This window comes from Pollicipes pollicipes, unplaced genomic scaffold, assembly GCF_011947565.3.
Source record: "Pollicipes pollicipes isolate AB1234 unplaced genomic scaffold, Ppol_2.1 Scaffold_4002;HRSCAF=4701_pilon_pilon_pilon, whole genome shotgun sequence".
Classification (NCBI taxonomy): domain Eukaryota; kingdom Metazoa; phylum Arthropoda; class Thecostraca; order Pollicipedomorpha; family Pollicipedidae; genus Pollicipes; species Pollicipes pollicipes.
Window position 1 is genome coordinate 4,250,068 of NW_023596420.1, and position 19,097 is coordinate 4,269,164.

At 54.5% G+C, this 19,097-nt stretch overlaps 1 protein-coding gene across 1 annotated transcript in view; it reads right to left on the reverse strand.

The window, feature by feature from the left end:
* Nucleotides 1-18,152, reverse strand: part of LOC119093414 (uncharacterized) — a 32,747-nt gene extending 14,595 nt beyond the window's left edge. Inside the window, exons 1-4 of the mRNA XM_037216369.1 lie at nt 18,123-18,152; nt 12,142-12,369; nt 11,396-11,465; nt 4,549-5,179 (exon numbers count right to left, since the gene is read on the reverse strand). Coding sequence (XP_037072264.1) covers nt 4,549-5,179; nt 11,396-11,465; nt 12,142-12,277 — 837 coding nt within the window. The 5' untranslated portion in view covers nt 12,278-12,369; nt 18,123-18,152. The remainder of the gene's footprint in view (nt 1-4,548; nt 5,180-11,395; nt 11,466-12,141; nt 12,370-18,122) is intronic.
* Nucleotides 18,153-19,097: the final 945 nt, after the last annotated feature.

The window sequence follows — 19,097 nt, forward strand, 5'->3', positions numbered from 1 at the left end:
GTGCGGGAAAACCTTTTCTGCAATGTAATGATCACCCGCCATCCAAGGGTACCCTTGTCTGTGAATAAACGGTGCGGGTATGTGTTTCGTGTTTTACGTTGCATTTGCTACCGAAAGAAATTAGCTGAACTGACGTAACTTCGCACACGTTTTTCTTGCATCGATAACAGACAGTATTAGCCGGTCTAACGTAATGCATCTGCCCCTGTCCCTTGCTTCGCGCCTGATGGCACAAGCCCACTTAACGTACCTCTTTCATCCCTCATCCATTGCAGAGTAAAACGGAGCTGGATTTACACTAATCCCTCTGACGAGACAAGAAGAGCGCGCACGGTGCGTGCGCTCTCAAGCTGCCAAGAGGCCCACGTACGTTAATGTCAATGTAAAGACAGCACTGGCTGCATCGATGGGCCATTTGCTATGACATCTATCGTTCGTCGCCCTAACCATCGGTGAAGTCGTGCATATCATCACCCACTGTTAGTACCGACGGCTGGAGGCGCTCGGTACGCTCGGTACCTTCCCATCTCCTCTTTTCTTTCTCTCAGCCTCGCTTCGCGTATTATGTGGCGGGGACCGCCTGGCCCATCCGTCCTGTGATAGTGGCTGGTCTGGCGTTACGGCGCGCTCCTGTCCTGGAGTGGCGTCGGGGACGGCGGCCCTATCCGTCTTGTGACAGCGGCTGGTCTGGCATCACGGCGCGCTCCGGTCCTGGAGTGGCGTCGCTGCTGGCAGTTCGCTAAGCCCGCGGGACGGCGGCCCTATCTGCCAGTAGACGTGCCTAGCCACCCGAACTTGGTGACCCGATCCCTCTTTCGGAGCTTGTGGTTGAGACGCCTCCGGGACTTGCCATCGTAAATTGTCTATCATCCGCCCAGCATCGTGCCATCCCCGATGAACAAAGCATGGCGTGGCGCCGGACGAAGCTCGTTGAACCACACGCCAGTGCAATGTTGAAATATCAGTGGCATGAGCGCATACTGATAAAAAGGACACATTATGAAGTACATAGCGCATCGCATCATAGCCACAATCACTCGCACATCATGCGTGCTCAGTTATGACAGGCACCAGCGTTCATCAGCGGCACACAAAACACCCAGGGATCCGGCGCTCCGCGCCCTTACGGTGGCCCTTCATACAGCTTGAGAGGTCCACATGCGTTTGTTTATTGACGAGGTGGTTCCTTTCTCGGATGGATAAGCTTTAATGTCATCTTGAACGATCATTGATGGGAAGCTAAAGGGATCATCAGAGCGATCAAAACACCATCAAACAAGGAATCCGATGCTCAGTTTGCTGCTTTGTCAGCGAAGCACTTGTAGGATTGCGATGCAGTCAGGGTAGAGGTCTACAAGAAGGGAGCTTTTTTAAAGAAAACGCCCCCTGGAATCTTGGATCCGCGCCTCGTGTGTAACAAAAAACAAATGAGAAGGGGTCTAGGGCTGGCGCTTCGGTCGCAGTAACGGAAATCAATTACCGCCACGTGATCTGGTACCGTTGGTGGGCAGATTTACCAGCATGGCTCGATGACATTTACGCTACATGCGTACCTCGGGTGATAACTGTGCTGATTGTCGTTCGTACATTTTTCACCGCATGACTGCTTCCTTGAATGGAATTGTGATCGGTTGAATACAGTTATTCCAAGCAAACAAATGGAATTTACTGAAGTTCTAGATCGCAGTGCCTAATGCAATCACCGGTCGCATGTTTTAACGCATTGATGGAAACGAAATGCCACCAATGAAACTGTATCAAAACCGCACAAAAGTAGGACAGCTTTACGTGTTTCGCGCCATCTTGAAGAGGCCTTATTCTGTTGCCCCCGCTCGCAGTGACTGGTCCTTAGTCCGTGCCAAAAGTTCTTGTGCTGCATTAGGTCCGTCATCGCTGCGCACCACAAACACCATCGACATTGTACAAAGACACTGTATTTGCCAAGTGGTACAGTATATAATACATGTCATGCGAAGCGAAAAGCATGATGCTGTTAGGCGGCCGAAGCGGCCATCAGTCGGTGTGCGGCCGAGCGCCGGGGGGATGGGCCCTCTCGGGGTTTGAGCATCAGTCGTAGCAGCACGCCCGTGACTAAAACATGCCCGTGAGGTATGTCAGAGGGGAAAAACACACAACATATCGCGCACAGTAACACACCGGGCCACGGAGCCAATGGAGCGCGAACCAAAGAGAGAGTCGGGGGAGGAGGCGGCGAGACAGTATCTCAGATAAGGCCGAGGGGGGGGGGGGGCAGTATCTCAGGTGAGGGGGTCTGCAATGTATTTGAGCCCCACGACTTTATGGACAAACAATGCGCATGATATAAAACACGAGTCATCACACAAATTTTCAAAAGCTCAACGCACCATGGTCGAAGTCGAGTGGAAACCAGGACGTTGCGCACAAATCAGCTTGTTTTCGCAGAATTGGCCCCCTCTAACATATTTCCTACGCCTGTGCACAGGGCCACAGGCCAGCCAACATCACCGGGCTCGACGATTCTCAACAACATAAGAAGCCCGGCAAGAATCGCTCCAACAAAACAACAGGAGATTCCGGCAACAACAACGCCACGCACATTCCTACCACTAAACGGTGGGCACAGTGACTGGGAAGTCACTGCTCGTGTCGGGCATACCGAGGGCCGGGGAGGGGGGGGGGGGGGGCTCCATCTGTAGTCGGCAACGCCGCATTTGGTCACGGTCCAAATGACGTTGGGCGAGTCGACATGTGTAACTACAGACCAGATTTTCGGCATCACCAGCTACGACACCCTCTCGGTCCCTCATCGCGGCCTCAACAGACGGGCGTGGTGGGTGTCGCTAGGCAACGCAAAAGGAGTCGGCGGCACTGGGCTCTGGCGAACGGCTGACAACGCCCAGTACTGCTGACCATTCCGACCACGTCAGACTACCGACCGGCACCGTTTAACTGCACTACACAGGTTCTCGGGGATGGTGGCGTTTTGAACAACTACGGAGAGTGAAGTGCCTGCGCGGCCTAGGTACAACAATACAAAACACCTCTATATACATGGGTCGGAGTGCGTGGGCGACGCCGACACGTCACGCATCTTCGCATCTTCACGCTTATGTACAACCTGCGAGGAGCCGGGGAGGGGGAGGGGGCTCCGAGAGTTGGTCGGCCCGAGAGGACCGGTTATCACAGGAACAGGTGCGACCGAGCGGGCGGCGCGCGCGCGCCAGCCGCCGCCGGTCCACGCCGCACCCCGCCACACGCTAGCGGCCGCCGCGACGGCGCCATTAAAGCTGTCACATTTGAACCAAAGAATCGCAGATGTAATGCCACAAAACCTCCCGCCGTGCAAAAAAATATCGAGCAACAGCACGGCGCAAAACGCAAACACACGATTGTACTCTGATGGCGAACGTAAAGCATGAATGGCAGTAGCGTTAGCGAACACAGGTGGGGGGGGGGGGGAGTGTGCGGCTCCGGGAACTGTTTCAACAGACCGTCTCGGTGATTGCCTACGTCGCCGAGAGGCGGTGCACGCCGGCGCGGGCCGCTGCCGGTACTGGACTGGTGCTGAAACCTTCCTGGCGCAATTGCCTGCACTGGGCGGGACACTCCATGCGCGGGCACGGGTCGGCGGCCCGGGAACGGGTCAAGTGGCGGCGCGGCCGCCCGGCGACTATCGTGCCCGGCGTCAGCAACCGGGTCGAACTCGTAGTGGTCATCAACGGAGATGTCGAGCGGTTGCGGGGGCGCCCAGTAGGCCGGGCGGCGGCAGGTACGCCGGCAAGTGCGTGCCGGCGCGCTCCGCCGGGCGCCAGTGAGGCGGCGGGAGTGCTGCCGGCGGCAGGCGGCGGCGGCGTGCGGCTCCAGTTGCGAGTCCGATATATTGCTGCGAGGATGCCGACGACGAGTGGGTGCGCTGCGACGTGTTCTTGCTGCCGGAGCCGAGCCCGCTGGAGCTGGACTTCTCGTGCGGCGGCGGCTCGTCGTCGGGCCAGCGCGAGAGGGCCGGCGCGCTGGCCGGCCGCAGCAGGCCCAGCTGGGAGCGCACTCGGCCGATGGCCGCCTGTAGCTTGTCGCGCGTGTAGGCACAGCGGCCGGTCGGTGCGGCCCAGAGAGCTGGCCGGAGACTCTTCGAGGGGCTGGGGGTGGCTCGGGGCCGCGGCCCGCTGCACCGGCGTCTGCGGCTCGGGCGCGCGACACGAGCCGCGGCCGGCTGGGTACGGGCACCGGCGGCGGCGAGCTGGTGGCCAGCGGCCGCTGCGGCCGGTAGGCGTCCAGCACCGGCGGCCACGGACCCGTGTTGGCGTACACGGGCTGGGCGCGCTGGCGCGGGCGGGGACGCGGGATGTCGGCGATTCGGGGTGCTCGATGTGGCCACCATGTGCACGTGCTGGCCCGAATCACGAAAGGCGAGCCGCGGCTGCAGCAGGCGTGGGAGCCGCGGCTCGGCCACGGGCGCCCGCCAGCGGCCTTCCACCGGCCAGTTTTCGTAGTGCGGCCCTCCAGCGTCGGCCCGCCGCCGCTCGTGGATGGTGCGCAGCGCCGGCAGCCGAGGGTCGGCCGGCGCACCGGCGTCTCCTGCGGGCCCGCCTGGCGCTCCCGGGAAGCTGGGCGTCTGCAGCTGCGACAGGCGACGACAGCACTGTGCTGGGGAACGTTCGCTCCAACAGAGCCGGGCACCTGCACCGAGCTCAGGTCGGAGAAGTCGAACGGGCCCAGCTGGCCTCCCAGCGGGCCGGGCGACGAGGCGCGGAACCGGCGACCGTCCGGCGAGAGGGCCACGTGCGGCGACACGGCCGGCGCCTGCTCGGGGATCTGGTGGCGGCCGAAGCCGTGGCTCACCCGGCGGCCGGCCGGCACCGGCGTCGGCTCTGGGGAGCGCCGGCCGCGCTCCACGTGATAGATTCCCGTTCGCAGCGGCTGCGGCCGCGACTGCAGCTGCCGGCGCCGCCGCCGCTCGCCGGAGTCGGTCAGGAAGCCGCCGTCGTCGTCGCCGTTGACGACGAAGCGACCGTCGGGGGTGCGGGTGATCCAGGCCAGTGGCTGGCTGTACTCCATCTCGACGCTGTAGACGGTTTTGGCGCGGCGCGGCGTCAGGTCCAGGTCGTCGATCAGACTCTGGGAGAGGCCGGTGGACGGCCGCGGTCGCCACAGCAGCTGGCTGGCGTGCCGAATCAGACGCGGTACTCGGCGCACGTACCTGCGGCAGCAGCACAACGGCCTAATCACACCGCTAACATACGCCGTACGATCTACATTCCCGGCCGGAAAACGCGTCGGCTCCGGTCCTACCCAATCTGTGAACGCGCCTTAAGTCTCCAGTCTAAAGCACGGCGGGATCAAGGATTCAGTCAAATTCGACACTCCTTAAAGTTCAGCCTCTTGAAACAGTAGGGCAGGCAGGTGAAGCAGTGCAGCCCAGACATCCGGCGGTGGTCTCAATGGCCCTATCCGGCAGACAAGTTTCCCAGATATCCCCAATCCCGTTTGTCTCGTCCTGTCGCAAAAGCGAATAAGTAGGGATCACGCCATTGTTTTGCAATATGCTGAACTGCATTCATGTCATAAGCACCTTCTATGCGTTAACCAGCGCTTTGGTAATTTACAACTATAATCTTTCTGTAGGATGTTCGCAGCATTCGAGCAGAGTTTGATTTTACAATTTGCGTTTTGGTCACCGTATCAGAGTTTTCTAAGAAATCATTCATTCCCATAGATAAGGCAGTAGTCGTAGTCTTATTCCTCAGAAAAACCAGGAGAATGGATATATGGTTAGGTTGACATTTCGGCAGCATGCCTTTATCGAATTAATAGCAGACGTGAACTCCTTACGTTATATATAATTGACTTCTGATATGTTTCGATAAAGACATCTCACCGAAATGTCAACCCAACCATATTTCCATTCCCCTGTTTTTTTCCGAGGAATAAGACTACTACTACTGCCTTATCTATGGGAATAATGCTCCTCGCTAATACACTGAACAACTTGCGTAAATCATTCATTCTTGCGAAATGTTAAATGCCAGTGCACTAATGTGCAACATCGATGCGAACGGAGCCATTACACCAACGATGAAAACTTTGTAAGCAGCTTATCGGGGTTGCCTTACCGGGCCGCACTCTCCCTAAACAAATATTTTGATGTACAAAACAAGAGCTGTAAGTAGGACGGGAATTTTGCGCCGTATGATAGCACGTGTCTAAAGTAAAGGATTCTGTTGTTTTTTCCTCCAAAAGTTCTAGCCCGCTATATTGTCCAATGTTGACTGACGCGTTTGACAAATCCCGCACCGAAGCGCAGACTTTATAGTGCTTTGAACTGCCCTTTTCGAGCAAACATGCCTTCCCGCATCAGCCATAGCATAAAGAAAACAAAACTAGAGACGTTGGAGATACAGCAGCCAAACTCAGACACACGGACGCATGACATTTCATCGGTCATGTAAGGAAACGGCCCGTGTGAGTGCGTGCCCCGCCTCGGCACCAAGGACGCTCGGTCACGAACAGTTTGGAGTACTGTGTACAGCCAGAGTACTGTGTACAGTTTGGAGCACTGTGTACAGTCAGAGTACTGTGTACAGTTTGAAGTACTGTGTACAGTCAGAGTACTGTGTACAGTTTGGAGTACTGTGTACAGTCAGAGTACTGTGTACAGTCAGAGTACTGCGTCGTGCGGATCTCACCATCCGGGACAGTCATCTGTGCACGGCCGTATAGACTGCGAAACTGAACTCTCCTTCTTCGTCGCATCTACACTCTTGTGGACCAATCGCAACAACGACAAAGCGCCATTGTAGCAAAAGCATGGCGCAATATCAGCGATTTTCATATTGTGAAAGTTACAAATGACACCTCTGCGCCCCAGTCGGTCCCGGTGATGCAGTGGCTTTGATACGGTGGGTTCCGTCTGAGACCCGTCGTCCCATCACAAAGAAATGAGTGCGGATCCGCGACATTAATGATGCAGCAACACCTACTGGCGCCAGCATTGCTATGCCTCCACATTTACTGAATATGCTTATATGCGACATCAGTGCTGCACGACAAAATGCATCCTTCAAAGAATATACCCATCATTAGTTTGACTTTAAAAACTTCTTGTTTTACTTACACTTGACTTTATTTATAATGCAAACTTCCACGCGACGTTAGTGCTGCACAACAAAAGTCATGCTTCAAAAACTTATACCAGTCATCGTTTCAACTACACAGAGATTCGTGTCGTATAGCACTAATATCCTGCATGAGTCTTTGCAGTAGAAGTAATGTTGTGCATCAATAAGGTTGTCGAGCTATTGCTGTACCAGCTTTGTCGGTCGTGCTTGTCGCCACACCGGTGGATGCGTCACCAAGCACGCCGTAATGGCGATGCGCCATCCCAAGCCGCCGCGACACACAGCAGAGGCTAGCATACACCACACACAAACAGCAAGGAGACAACAATTAATATTCGCCAAACTAGCGTGTTTCCACCCTTGCCCTACGAGAGGGTCTCAAGCCCTCCCAAGGTCTCAAGAATTTGATAAGCCAGCGCCACGAGGAAAACGCCCCTTAAGGTACTTCTCAAACCATATCGGATAGGTGTGACTCAACGATGGCGAATGTGACCTTTGATGGATCAAATCAGGTCATAGGGGTTAATTTGGCTATTAATCGAACCCCCTGCCATCTCACGAACTGAACCTGCAACGCCAGTACGGGACACGTCATTAAATAGCTCTTGGAAAACAACTCGACGAACATCAGAGGGCGTCGACGGGTGTAAGCTGCGACATGCCACGTCTGGGCAAAACAGTGTAGGCTGTTTCCCGTCCTTCTACGTTACAAAAACAATAAAGAAAGTCCCGCTAATGATAAAAACGAAGCGAGAAATTTCTTCAAAAGCCCCAAATTTATGTCAAAAAGGCACATTGCACGTTCAAAACGTCATAAGTCAAGGTTCAAAGTCCGACCAAACAAAAGACGCAATGGATCATACGCCGTCAAGGTCAGGAACTTCAGTAAACTAGGTCAGCATTTCGGTGCAGCGCTCAGAATCAGATGTTCAGCCGTTCAGAAGTTCTTCAGGAAAAACCTCACGCGAGTCGCCGAGCTGGCTCCCCTCGAAGGGCGAGCATTAGCTCGTCAGTCGCCGGCAATGCCGCGATGTGAAGGAACAGGTAGGGCGGCATGCACCATAACCCACGTACTAAAGCAAGCATGCACACCGTGAAATGTGAGCAGCGTAGGTTAAGCGCAAGCTTGTGCTCAATGACTGTTGGGCTGCCATATCCATTCGAATCTTTCAATTAATGCAACGTGCAGGAAGAGCTGCCTAGCTAGCGAACAGCTCTGCCATAGCGGCTACAACTCTCCCCCCAGCGACGGGCAGACCGATGTCGTCGTTGGTGTCTCTTTTAAACCTACCGCTTTGAATGAGTGTCAAAATGGCTCACGTTGATACAGTCACCAATATATATATATATATATATATATATATATATATATATATATATATATGACAGCCCCCCCCCCCGCCGCTGCACGAGTAGGATGGGAGGCAGGCGCTCTGACCGACTGAACCAGGGCAGGGACACGGCTCTCGTTGTGACAGCAGTCCCCAACAGTCCTCGGTAAGTGTCACGCACCTCACATTTGTTACCCAGCTACGTACACCTACCACAGGCAGCCACCGATAGAGCTGCGGCCCTATCTCCTATGACACCTATATGCACACTTGCCGCCACCGAACCCCGCCCGTGTTAAGGGTCCTATCTCAAATGTTCCCGTGGTATCCATCCACAGCCAAAGCCATTGTCGCTCCTGGCCTCATTTCCGTTGTTTCTCACTGCCTCCCGACTGTCCATACTCTCCATCAGCCGTACGGTTATGGCTCTTCGGCTTCCGATAGTCTCTCACTGGTTGCTGCGAATGTGTGCGTGGTTTATCCAACTCCTACCAAGCAACCTTATCCGCACATCAATGAGACACATGATCGACGTATCTAAATCGCCGATTATCTCACTTTTGTTCTCCGCATGTTATACTACGCATCGAATTTATATGCATTCAGCTCTCTGAGTAACCTCCTTGTTCCACGCCCTGTCAGTGCCACATTATACTGCATTACACCTGGCCTAAAAGGGACCGGTCGTGATTCGCTATCCCGCTACCAGCGCTGCTGGCTGGCGCCAACTCCGGTGAGTGTGCCGGCCAGGTGCCACACCACACACAGTTACCACGCGTAATGGAGAGAGGCGTCGGGCGCAAGCAGCCGTCGGTCCATTTGCAGTGGAAAACCGCCACCTGGCGCGGAGCCAACGCAAATACATCATTGGCACCGGCCGTCAAGTAACGAGAGCGCCAGGAAAGCTCATCAGGCAGGCGGGAACAGGAGAGGGGGGGGGGGGGGGGGGAGGGCAGCCGCACGAGGGGAACCACACGTTCACATCCGACCCGGGAACACATGGCTCTCTCTCTCTCTCTCTCTCTCTCTCTCTCTTTTTGCAGCTCCGTCAAATGCGCACTACATAAAAGGCAAACATAGCTGACAACAGACGCATTAACTGGTTGAGCTCCTCACACACTGTGGTGCTGACATACAGCCTGGCACCTGGTAGTGAAAATAACTATCTACGGTGTGTTAAAAACGCAAACACAAAAATCAACCACGGCTGTCGGCACACCAAAAGATCGAAGCTCTCTGTAACGGTACGCATGCCAGGGATGAGACAGACACCTTGGGGTAGTCCCAATGTCCCATGAACGGCATTCATGCAGAGGGTACACATTCGTAGCACATCTAGGAAGATTACTGAACTGGTAATTACATGGTTGATTCGTCTAATAATGGTCTAGCGACGGTCCGTCACCTTTCTCGAGCGTCCTGAGGTGTAGCGTGCGGGCAGAGAACAGACGATCGTCATCATGTGCGCGACACATCACATAAATACTTCGATCTCATTTAAGGGAATATTACACATTTGACGATACTGAAGCAAGCATCCGGTATGATGAAAAGGCAGGTCTAGATAGCATAATTTCTCTGATTAGTAAATGCGCTCCTCAATACACCACTGTCACATTACGTACCGTACCTCGCACAGCATTGGTTAAGAACCAATTGTCGACCGTCATATCTGGTTATTGTGCTCACAAACGACAGATATGAACGTTCAAGATGGCTACTTCAGTTTAAAAAATTCATACAAATGCGGAACACTGCCGTTAAAAGGCGGTCTGGCACTGAAAGCACATCAAGCAGACGCTTACAGATGACTAGTTATTGTGTTACTATTAGGCGTCAAATGCAGCCAGAAGCATTACTGGCAGTCACAATTTGCCGAACAAACAGCAACTTGTATCTCTTTGACGGACGCGCAATTGCTCAAGGAAGCGTTTTACAACCATACACTATGAAAAGTACAAAAAAAAAAACACCGCTGATTAGACATAACCATCCCATTCATTGATCCCAAGAAGTGCTGAGTGTATCGCAATTTTGCAATAGAAACCATCCGATCCTGTCATACCATGCCGTGCATGGAGTCGCATCCAATCAGCCAGCGATCGGTGGCGGCCGTTGATGGCCCGGCCAGCGATCATTGATGGCCGACCAGCGATCACTGATGCCCGGCCAGTGGTCCTTGATTATTCCAATCACGTCATGCTATTCTCCCATTACAGGACGGTATTGAATAGCGCGGTACATATATTACATTATAACTGAGGATCTGGGGCGTCTGATGCTTTTATGATGCTCTGGTTGTTCCTTGCGACTAAAATGTGGACTTCTCAGGTTCAAAATCCCATAAAAAGGTGACGCATTGCCAGTTCTGAGAGAGCTGTGGGCAATTGCACCGCCGATTTTTTTTTTGTAGTAATATATATGCAAACACACAAGAAATATGTATGTACAGAACTGCGTATGAAAGACAAATTATATCATTTTGTAAGGCCGCTGAACAATGGCGGGTCATAGTCAGACCATGGCTGTCAGCGAAAGCAATCGCTTATGAGTTGTTCATTCTAATACGACAACGGAGTATTAGACAAGTTTCAAATCGACTCATATGACAAAATCTGCTGAAATAAACATCAAGTCTGTGGTTATCTTTAAAAATTCGCAATTATCAGCAGCCCTCCTCCACAATGCACAATTCAGTGCTAGTCCGGTGTGTTCACGTTTACTGCTGGTTGGCTCGGACGGAGTGACGTCGCTGCGAGGCCTTCACAAGGTTCATGAGGCTTCAGCGCTAGAGGAAGTCCCAACCGTTTCAGCTTTACGTTTGTGCCCAAAACGCGGCACTGAGCATTACGCCCAAATCACCAGCAAAAATGGACTGATTCTTCCCACCGCCACCACCGCCGCACAAGCCACAAATCAAATCGTCTCTACAGCAAGCCCCACCCCACCGAACTGGAGAGCACTTACTTCTTCAAAGGCACAGGACTATGCAGACCGTTGCGCGCCTCCGTGACGCGACACGCCACCATGTTGTACTCTGCAACAGGGGAGAGGAGCGGACGGCGCCGCGGCGTCAATCCTGAGCAAACATCAAGCGGTACGCCGGCGGCACCGGCCAAACGGCCGCGCCGGCCAGCTAACCTTGTTAGGTATGCCATTCGTCGACAGCACCGATCAGCCATGTCGGCCGGCCGACTGACGCGAGAGCGAGGCTTCCGGCCGCCCAGCCGGCGCCGGGGCGGCGCGGCCGGCCGGGGGTCGTCAGCCATGACACTGAGCGATGCTGGCACCGGCACACCAATGCAAGCGCGGCACCCGGCTCACTGAAGCGTGAGGGTCGCCGGCTGATGGTCAACACACATACAAACACACGGAGGGCATGCAGACCGTGCGATGGCGCACGCACGCGCTCACGCACGCACACACGTGGCGCGCCGAACCGGCGGGTCAGATGACACGTGTAGAAATGAGCCGACGCGCCGACCCAGCGCTCCCGTCCACCGTTCACAAACTGATGCAGCAAGCACACACACACACGTGGTTCGGGCGAGCTCGTTATCCAATGTTATTTATGACGCATGCTTCTTGATCCAGTTTGGAAACCCCTCCAGCCATTAGCATGGACTGACGCTCAGTACGCTTCAGGTTGGCATGACCGCAAAGTGAGACCAAGATAAAACAACTGTCACAAAGCATATCTCTCATGCACTCACCTTTCTCTTGTTTCCTTCGTTTGCGCTTGTTGCATATTTTGACGGTGCACACCGAGAGGATGATGGAGACGATGAGCAGGAGCAAGCCGCCGACCAGCGCCGCAGTGATCGCCTTCTTCTGGATCCGGTCCGACATGCTGTATTTGAACTCGGCGCTCGAGCTGAAGCCGGTCGACGTGTGCGCGTACACCCGGAACGCGTAGTCGCGGCCGCCCTGCAGGCTCCGCACTGCCAGGCGGAGAGCAGAAAGTCAGCTCCAACCGGCTCCGACACGGCTGACTGGCCGCTCGCTAGTTGGGGACTGACTGGCCGCTCGCTAGCTGGCTAGCTGGGGACTGGCCGACCGCTAGCTGGGGGCTGGCCGACCGCTAGCTGGGGGCTGACTGGCCGCTCGCTAGCCGGGGGCTGACCGCTCGCTAGCCAGGGGCTGACCGCTTCGCTAGCTTGGGGCTGACCGCTCGCTAGCTGGGGGCTGGCCGACCGCTCGCTAGCTAGGGGCTGGCCGCTTGCTAGCTAGGGCTTGCCGACCGAGCTAGGGCTGGCCACTCGCTAGCTAGGGGCTGGCCGACCACTCGCTAAGGCTGGCCGACCGCTAGCTAGGGCTGGCCACTCGCTAGCTAGGGGCTGGCCGACCGCTCGCTGGCTATGGGCTGGCCGTTGCTAGCCACAAGCTGGCCGACCGCTAGCTAGGAGCTGGCCGACCGCTGGCTAGGGCCTGGCCGCCCGCTAGCTAGGGCTGATCTGGTCGTACGAGGGTCTGCCCCAGTGGGGCGGGGGCTGTCTCAGGGGTGCGAAGGGTGTATTTCAGCAAGGTAAAGAATCCATCCCAGTTACGTCTCAGCCTCATCGACAGCCCGGAGACGAGAGCGGGAGGGACAGGGGGAGGGGCAGGGGCGCCGGGCGCCCGGCCAGCGGACGCAAACTTCGCGACCTGACGAGGCAGCCGGCACGCTCAGGGTTCAACAGACTTTGGTAAATTGAACAGCACCCAACAGAGCGTGGCGCCGCTGCCAGCGAGAAATTCAGCCGTCAAGACAGGGCGCGCGCCCACGTCGCTCGCGACCGTATGCTTGCGTCGAAAAGCGCTCATCAACCCTGTGACTGCTTTACTAGTTTTCTGAATATTGGTAGCTGTAATTCCAATCACAACATGTCGATATAAAAGGCGAGATCAGTACATCGACTGCTGCAAGAGCAGAACCGGTGTGTCTCGAGCTTTAGTTGGAATTCTAAATAGTACCACGTCCTTTCGCAACCATCATTACACTATATGCATACCGCGTCTCGTTTCTGAAGAGCTGGAAACTAAAAACCAGAAGAACTTACGTCTTTAGAAGCGCAGGGCTGTGAACTACACCGATCTAATCTTCAAGATGGCAATTTCAGTTCAAAACCACACACAAATGTGGAACACTCCCTTTAATGCCACCGTGTTCGAACCCTCCCCGCCGAGCCCACCCAAGCATCGTGACGTCCACCCAAACATCGAACGTGACCAAGGCCCAGATGATCACCTTTCTCACACTTCAGAAACGCCTACTTCTCCTCTGCTCTCGGCTTTGATCATGCACCATTCGCTGACCGCCCTGGACGTGCCGGGACGCACCCCTGCCAACGGATGGCTGACGTGTGACGTCGCCGTAGCCCGGGAACGTACCCCTGCCAGAGGATGGCTGACGCGTGACGTCATAGCCCGGAACGCACCCTAACCAACGGATGGCTGGCGTGTGACGTCGCCGTAGCCCGGGAACGTACCCTTGCCAGAGGATGGCTGACGCGTGACGTCATAGCCCGGAACGCACCCTTGCCAACGGATGGCTGACGTGTGACGTCATCGTGGCCCGGGAACGCTGTCGGCCAATGCTCCAGGGTCTGCTGCAAGCTATCTTCTCACTGGCCATCTTTCACAATTTTGATAAATCTACATCGGTTTTGAAAATGCAGTGAAGCAAGCCCTCAGATGTTATGCGATTTTTATCCAACGCATACCCATATCGACAAGAAGTGCTTCGTGGCACGATCATCTCTCCCATGCTTTGTAATTCGCAGGGAAAGTGTCCCACCTTTGGGGCATATTTCAAAACAGATTTTAGTGAAAATTCAGGACTGGTTGCGTCTAATAAGAGCGCTGGGTAGTGCCACTGCAACACCGTCAAAATACGATGATATAAATTTTAATTACATTCGAAATTATGAATTCCAAGTTATGCTGTCTACGCTCTTTAACAGCACTACGCTCCTTTCGCTGAAGGCGCACCCAGCGTCCGCACGGCGACGGTCGTGCGCGCATCTACTGGAGCAAATAAAAACAACGTTTGTGATTGGCCAGCGAGCAACAGCCTGTTACCAACAACTTGGTTGGTTGAAGTTTGGACCGGTGCATAACATGGAGCATGTGATACTACTCCGCTTCCCAAAGTCGAAGTAGCCCGGAAGAGCCTCAGAGGTTTACGCCACTTATAAATGTCAACGCCAAACGCCAGGGGGAAAAATCTCAAAGCCATAGTCAAACGCTTCGTTAAATTCGCGGGATAATAACTTCTTGCTCGAACACCTTTTTGTCTAAGCAGAATGTTTCAAGCACCCGTAGCATTTTTACACCAAAATTTTGAGTGTATTGCAAACATTACAGCACACTGATAAAACAGTAGCATTAGCTTTGTTCCTCGGAAAACCAGGAGAATGGAGATATGGTTTGGTCGATATTTCGGCAAAGTGCCTTCATCGAAAAAGAACCAGAAGTGAACTCAAAATTGCCCGCCGATGATCCTACTCTATTTTCTAGGTTATTTCTTGCCACAGAAAGCCACAGCTCCTACAGGACACCAACATTCAGGGAACCAAACAAAGAGCGACTGCCATCCACCACCAAAATACAGTGCCCACTCAAAAATGAGAATACGCGGACACGTGTACATGCAAACGAATTCAAGCAAACAGGCATTAGGCATCCGCCTAACTCAAATATGCATACTCGCTTGCTTGCACTCGCATGCCATACATCTCTGAGATACTCTCTTAGGCAACACAACAATGAAATGAACAAATTACATTGACCTGGAGTCAGGTATAAAGGTCACATCAAGGTCAAAATCAACCTGTTTTATTGCTCTAGCGCGTGCTGTGAGGGACAGTTCCTGGTGCTCATTCCGAATTTATTCATAAAAAGAATCGCATTATACATCTTCCATGGGTTTCTTAAACATCAGAAAAGGTCACTGACCAAAAATGACCTAAAGTCATCATCTTGCTTTTTGGGAACATACCGCCTAGCGAAACCTTTGTCGTTTATACAAATTTAAAACTCACAGCAGTTTTGTATGCTTTCGGTCACATGACCTTCAGGTCAAACTAGGTCAATAACCTAAAATGAGGATGTGGCTTTTTGCTTAGAACAGTTATCTAGGTTCTAGGGGCACTTAAGAGACCAACCTGAAGCCTGACCTTCTTGGAATTTGGTTTATTTGATCCTAAGGTTTCACCGGTAAGGTATTTTACCTACGAACCTCAAACTTTGACCTAAGTGAGGTCACGTACAGTCAACACTCCCTATGGACTTAGTGTCTCCAGCTCTCTTAGTTCCTGAGATCTCAGGGATCAAACTAACCCTCACCCGAGCGAAGGGTATCCAACCGGCACCCTAGCGCGTGTTAATGTGCACCTACGTTAATGTAAATAATTGGAAACAACATGGTTAGCCATAAACCGCATGTTGCCTGGATCTTAATATCGGCCCCAAAAGGGTGCAATCATCGCTGGCTTTTAGAGAATGTTGAAAACTAGAGGAGGTCTGTTTTTTTGTGAGAATAAATAATGTTTATAAGCTGCTGATTATTGATTGGTATTGACAAAGCCAGCTCGGCCAAACAGGGTGGGCATCCATTGGGCACCATCATCAAAAGCGCATTCTCACGCTAGGGTTCGACGCAAGTCGTCGAGCGACGAAGGCGGCTTCATTAGCTAACAACAATATGATCGGACCCGTTCCCAGGTCACGCGCTGTGGCGTCCTGACAGCGAGGCGGCTGGCACGACACGGCTGCCCTTCAGGGGGAGGAGTCAGACCGGTGCAGTAACGCCACTCGGGTTTGTGGCGTCCTGACAGCGAGGCGGCTGGCACGACACGGCTGCCCTTCAGGGGGAGGAGTCAGACCGGTGCAGTAACGCCACTCGGGTTTCGATGGCCGCTCGAAATGGGTGCATTACGTCGCCGACTGGCGGCCGCACCTTAGCCGGGCGGTGCCAATCGGCCCAGCAGGAGCGGCACCTCGGCCCGGCCATTACACGATTGGAGCCGCGAGCCGCGCGTGGCTCGTGTCACGGCTGATGGAGATGACAGGCGCTGATTATGCAGACGCAGGGTCCCGCGGTCCGACGGCAGCCGGCCTGTTTGCCCCACTATGTTTGGCACAGTAAGTTTTCCGCATAATTTCACAGATCATAATGGCTCGCATCGAACAAAACACTGAAAGCCAATTTTCAATGACGTGGAGGCCTGTCATGCAGCACGCCTACCTTGCAAAGAGGACATGCACTACCGCTGTCGTCCCCACTGCGGCTTCACGAGATATAGTGACAGGCGCAGTTCTGGATGTAGCACGACTCTTTGTAATGGCATACAGCTGCACAGACCAAGTACCAGCCACACAAAAGGAAACGACCATTGACACCGACTTCTCTCAGTGCGCTCACCTGCTTTGATAGAAACCAGTGAGTAACGACAACACAAGCAGAAAACGCCGGCCATGAGTAGGCGTTCGATCGAGCATGAAAGCCACCAGTACTCAATACATCAATAACAGCTTCAGGCTATGGGTTTAAAGAAGTCGACCGAAACTTCCCAACGTCTCGAAACATGGCGCCCAGCGCACCAGCTATACACCTCGCCTATGCCTCGGCCTTCGGCGAGAGTTGCGCGGCCTGTCATCGACCTGACGGATGGCTAGAAATACCCGCTCCGAGCGGGCGGGCGGCCGCTCTGCCCCAACGGGCAGTCGTCCGGCCTGGCGGACGGGCGGCCGGGCCCGGTGCGCACATCGATCTGCGCTTCTGCCACCGGACACAGAGCCCCGACTCGGGCCGGTGGTGGCGGTGCGGTACCGGGTGCGGATCTGCACTTCTGCCACCGGACACGGAGCTCCGACTGGGGCCGGTGGTGACGGCGCGGTACCGGACCGGATCTGCGCTCTTGCCACCGGACACAGAGCCCGACTCGGGCCGGTGGCGGCGGCGTGCGGTACCGGATGCGGATCTCCGACTAGAGCCAATGGTAGTGGCGCGCGGCACCGGACCGGATTGTAACAGACCGGATTGTAACACACCTTCGCAGGGGCACACAATCCACACCGAGCACCAGTGCATACTGCAGTGCATTTTTGCTGTGCCTGGGCAAAGTCTCTGGGAAGATGCTCTCAACAGCCTTTAAAAAAATGTGAGACGCCTTCATAAAGGCTGCTTCATTCACTACGGCTCACCACCCACTTGCACATGGAGTAGGCGGTGTGAGCATAGACGAGAAATCAGGCAAAAGCAGACCGAGAAGCCGGGCAGAATGTGCGCCGTCGGTTGCTACGATGGGAAGGATATTGCACCCAGCATAGCGGGAATAACCAGGCACCAGCGCGCAGGGCTGGATATATTCGACGCGGCGGTATTTGGTACCGCCCACATACATAGGAATGATGTGCCTTTATGTTTCGGCCACCCATCGCCATGTCTAAATCTGACGGGAATGTCGTATAAACAAATATCCGCCCATAACGTGTCGAAATTGCCAGAACTGTGGCATGAACTACGCGCACATCAATCCGCGCCCCTGCCGCCGGTCACGAGGCTCGAAACGGCGCCATCTTCTTGGCAAATGATTCCGTTTTACTTTGTGCAGAAATGTTTGCAGACTGGCGCAGACCGCAATCACGGACTAGTCTGTTTACACAGACACTGGGCGTACGTCATCCGGGCCATAGACACGTTCTCACTCACCCAGATACTGTGTTTCAGTGAGCTGCTCGTCACCGAGCTGCTTCCACTTGCCCTCGCTGGGTTTGAACTTGATGGAGTAGTAGAGCACATCCACGTCCGGCTTCTCGATCGGCGGCTTCCAGGAGAGCAGGAAGCCATCGGGCGCGTCCTCCATTTTGATGTCCCGAGGCGGGCCCGGCTTAGGGCCTGAAGCCGGGATCACACACGCCGCGTCACAGGTCGATCGGTGTGACGGCGCGACAGACGGCGCAACAGGCTGGTCATCGGCGAACGTGTACTACGCGCAGCCAGACAAATCTCAGATGCACGGAAACCAGACCTGTTTCGGCCAGATACAAAGAGCGCAGATGAGACGAGATTTCAATGCCGTAAAAATTCTCAACGGCCTATGCTAGACGTGACCCACGCACCATCAGTGCCATCCTATTCCCTTGTTTGTTCCGGCATTACAAACATCATTAACACTCAACGGCGCAGCAGGAACATGCGAACATGCTGTCAAAGGCTGCAAGCTACGGATCGCTCAATGAAGGATGCAAAAAACCACTGCGAGACAGATGAACACATCATGCAAATAAAGAGAACAAAACCCGATTCCGTATTACCTTTGGACACAAAAACTGCCGGAAAATATCCTGTGCCGGTCTGGTCGGTCGGCAAACCACCTGTCCGTCAAATAAACAAACAACTCAACATCAAATAAACCATCGGACGGAAGGCAGCGCAAACAGCTGGAGCCGACGCGCTGAGTCGGCCCGCCGCCGGCATAAACGAAAACCTCAGAGGCGGTACGGCCGACGTACAAACGCGGGCTCCAGTTCCAGACGGCCGGCGGGTGCGGCACTCAGCCCCGCCCCGCAGGCCGTGACAGGAGGCCCCGGCCAGGGCTGCCCAGCCCCGGCGGCTCGGCAAGGCGCCGGAGAAATCACGGATCGGTGACGGCCTGGCAAGGAAGAGTGGTGAAGAGTGGTCCAT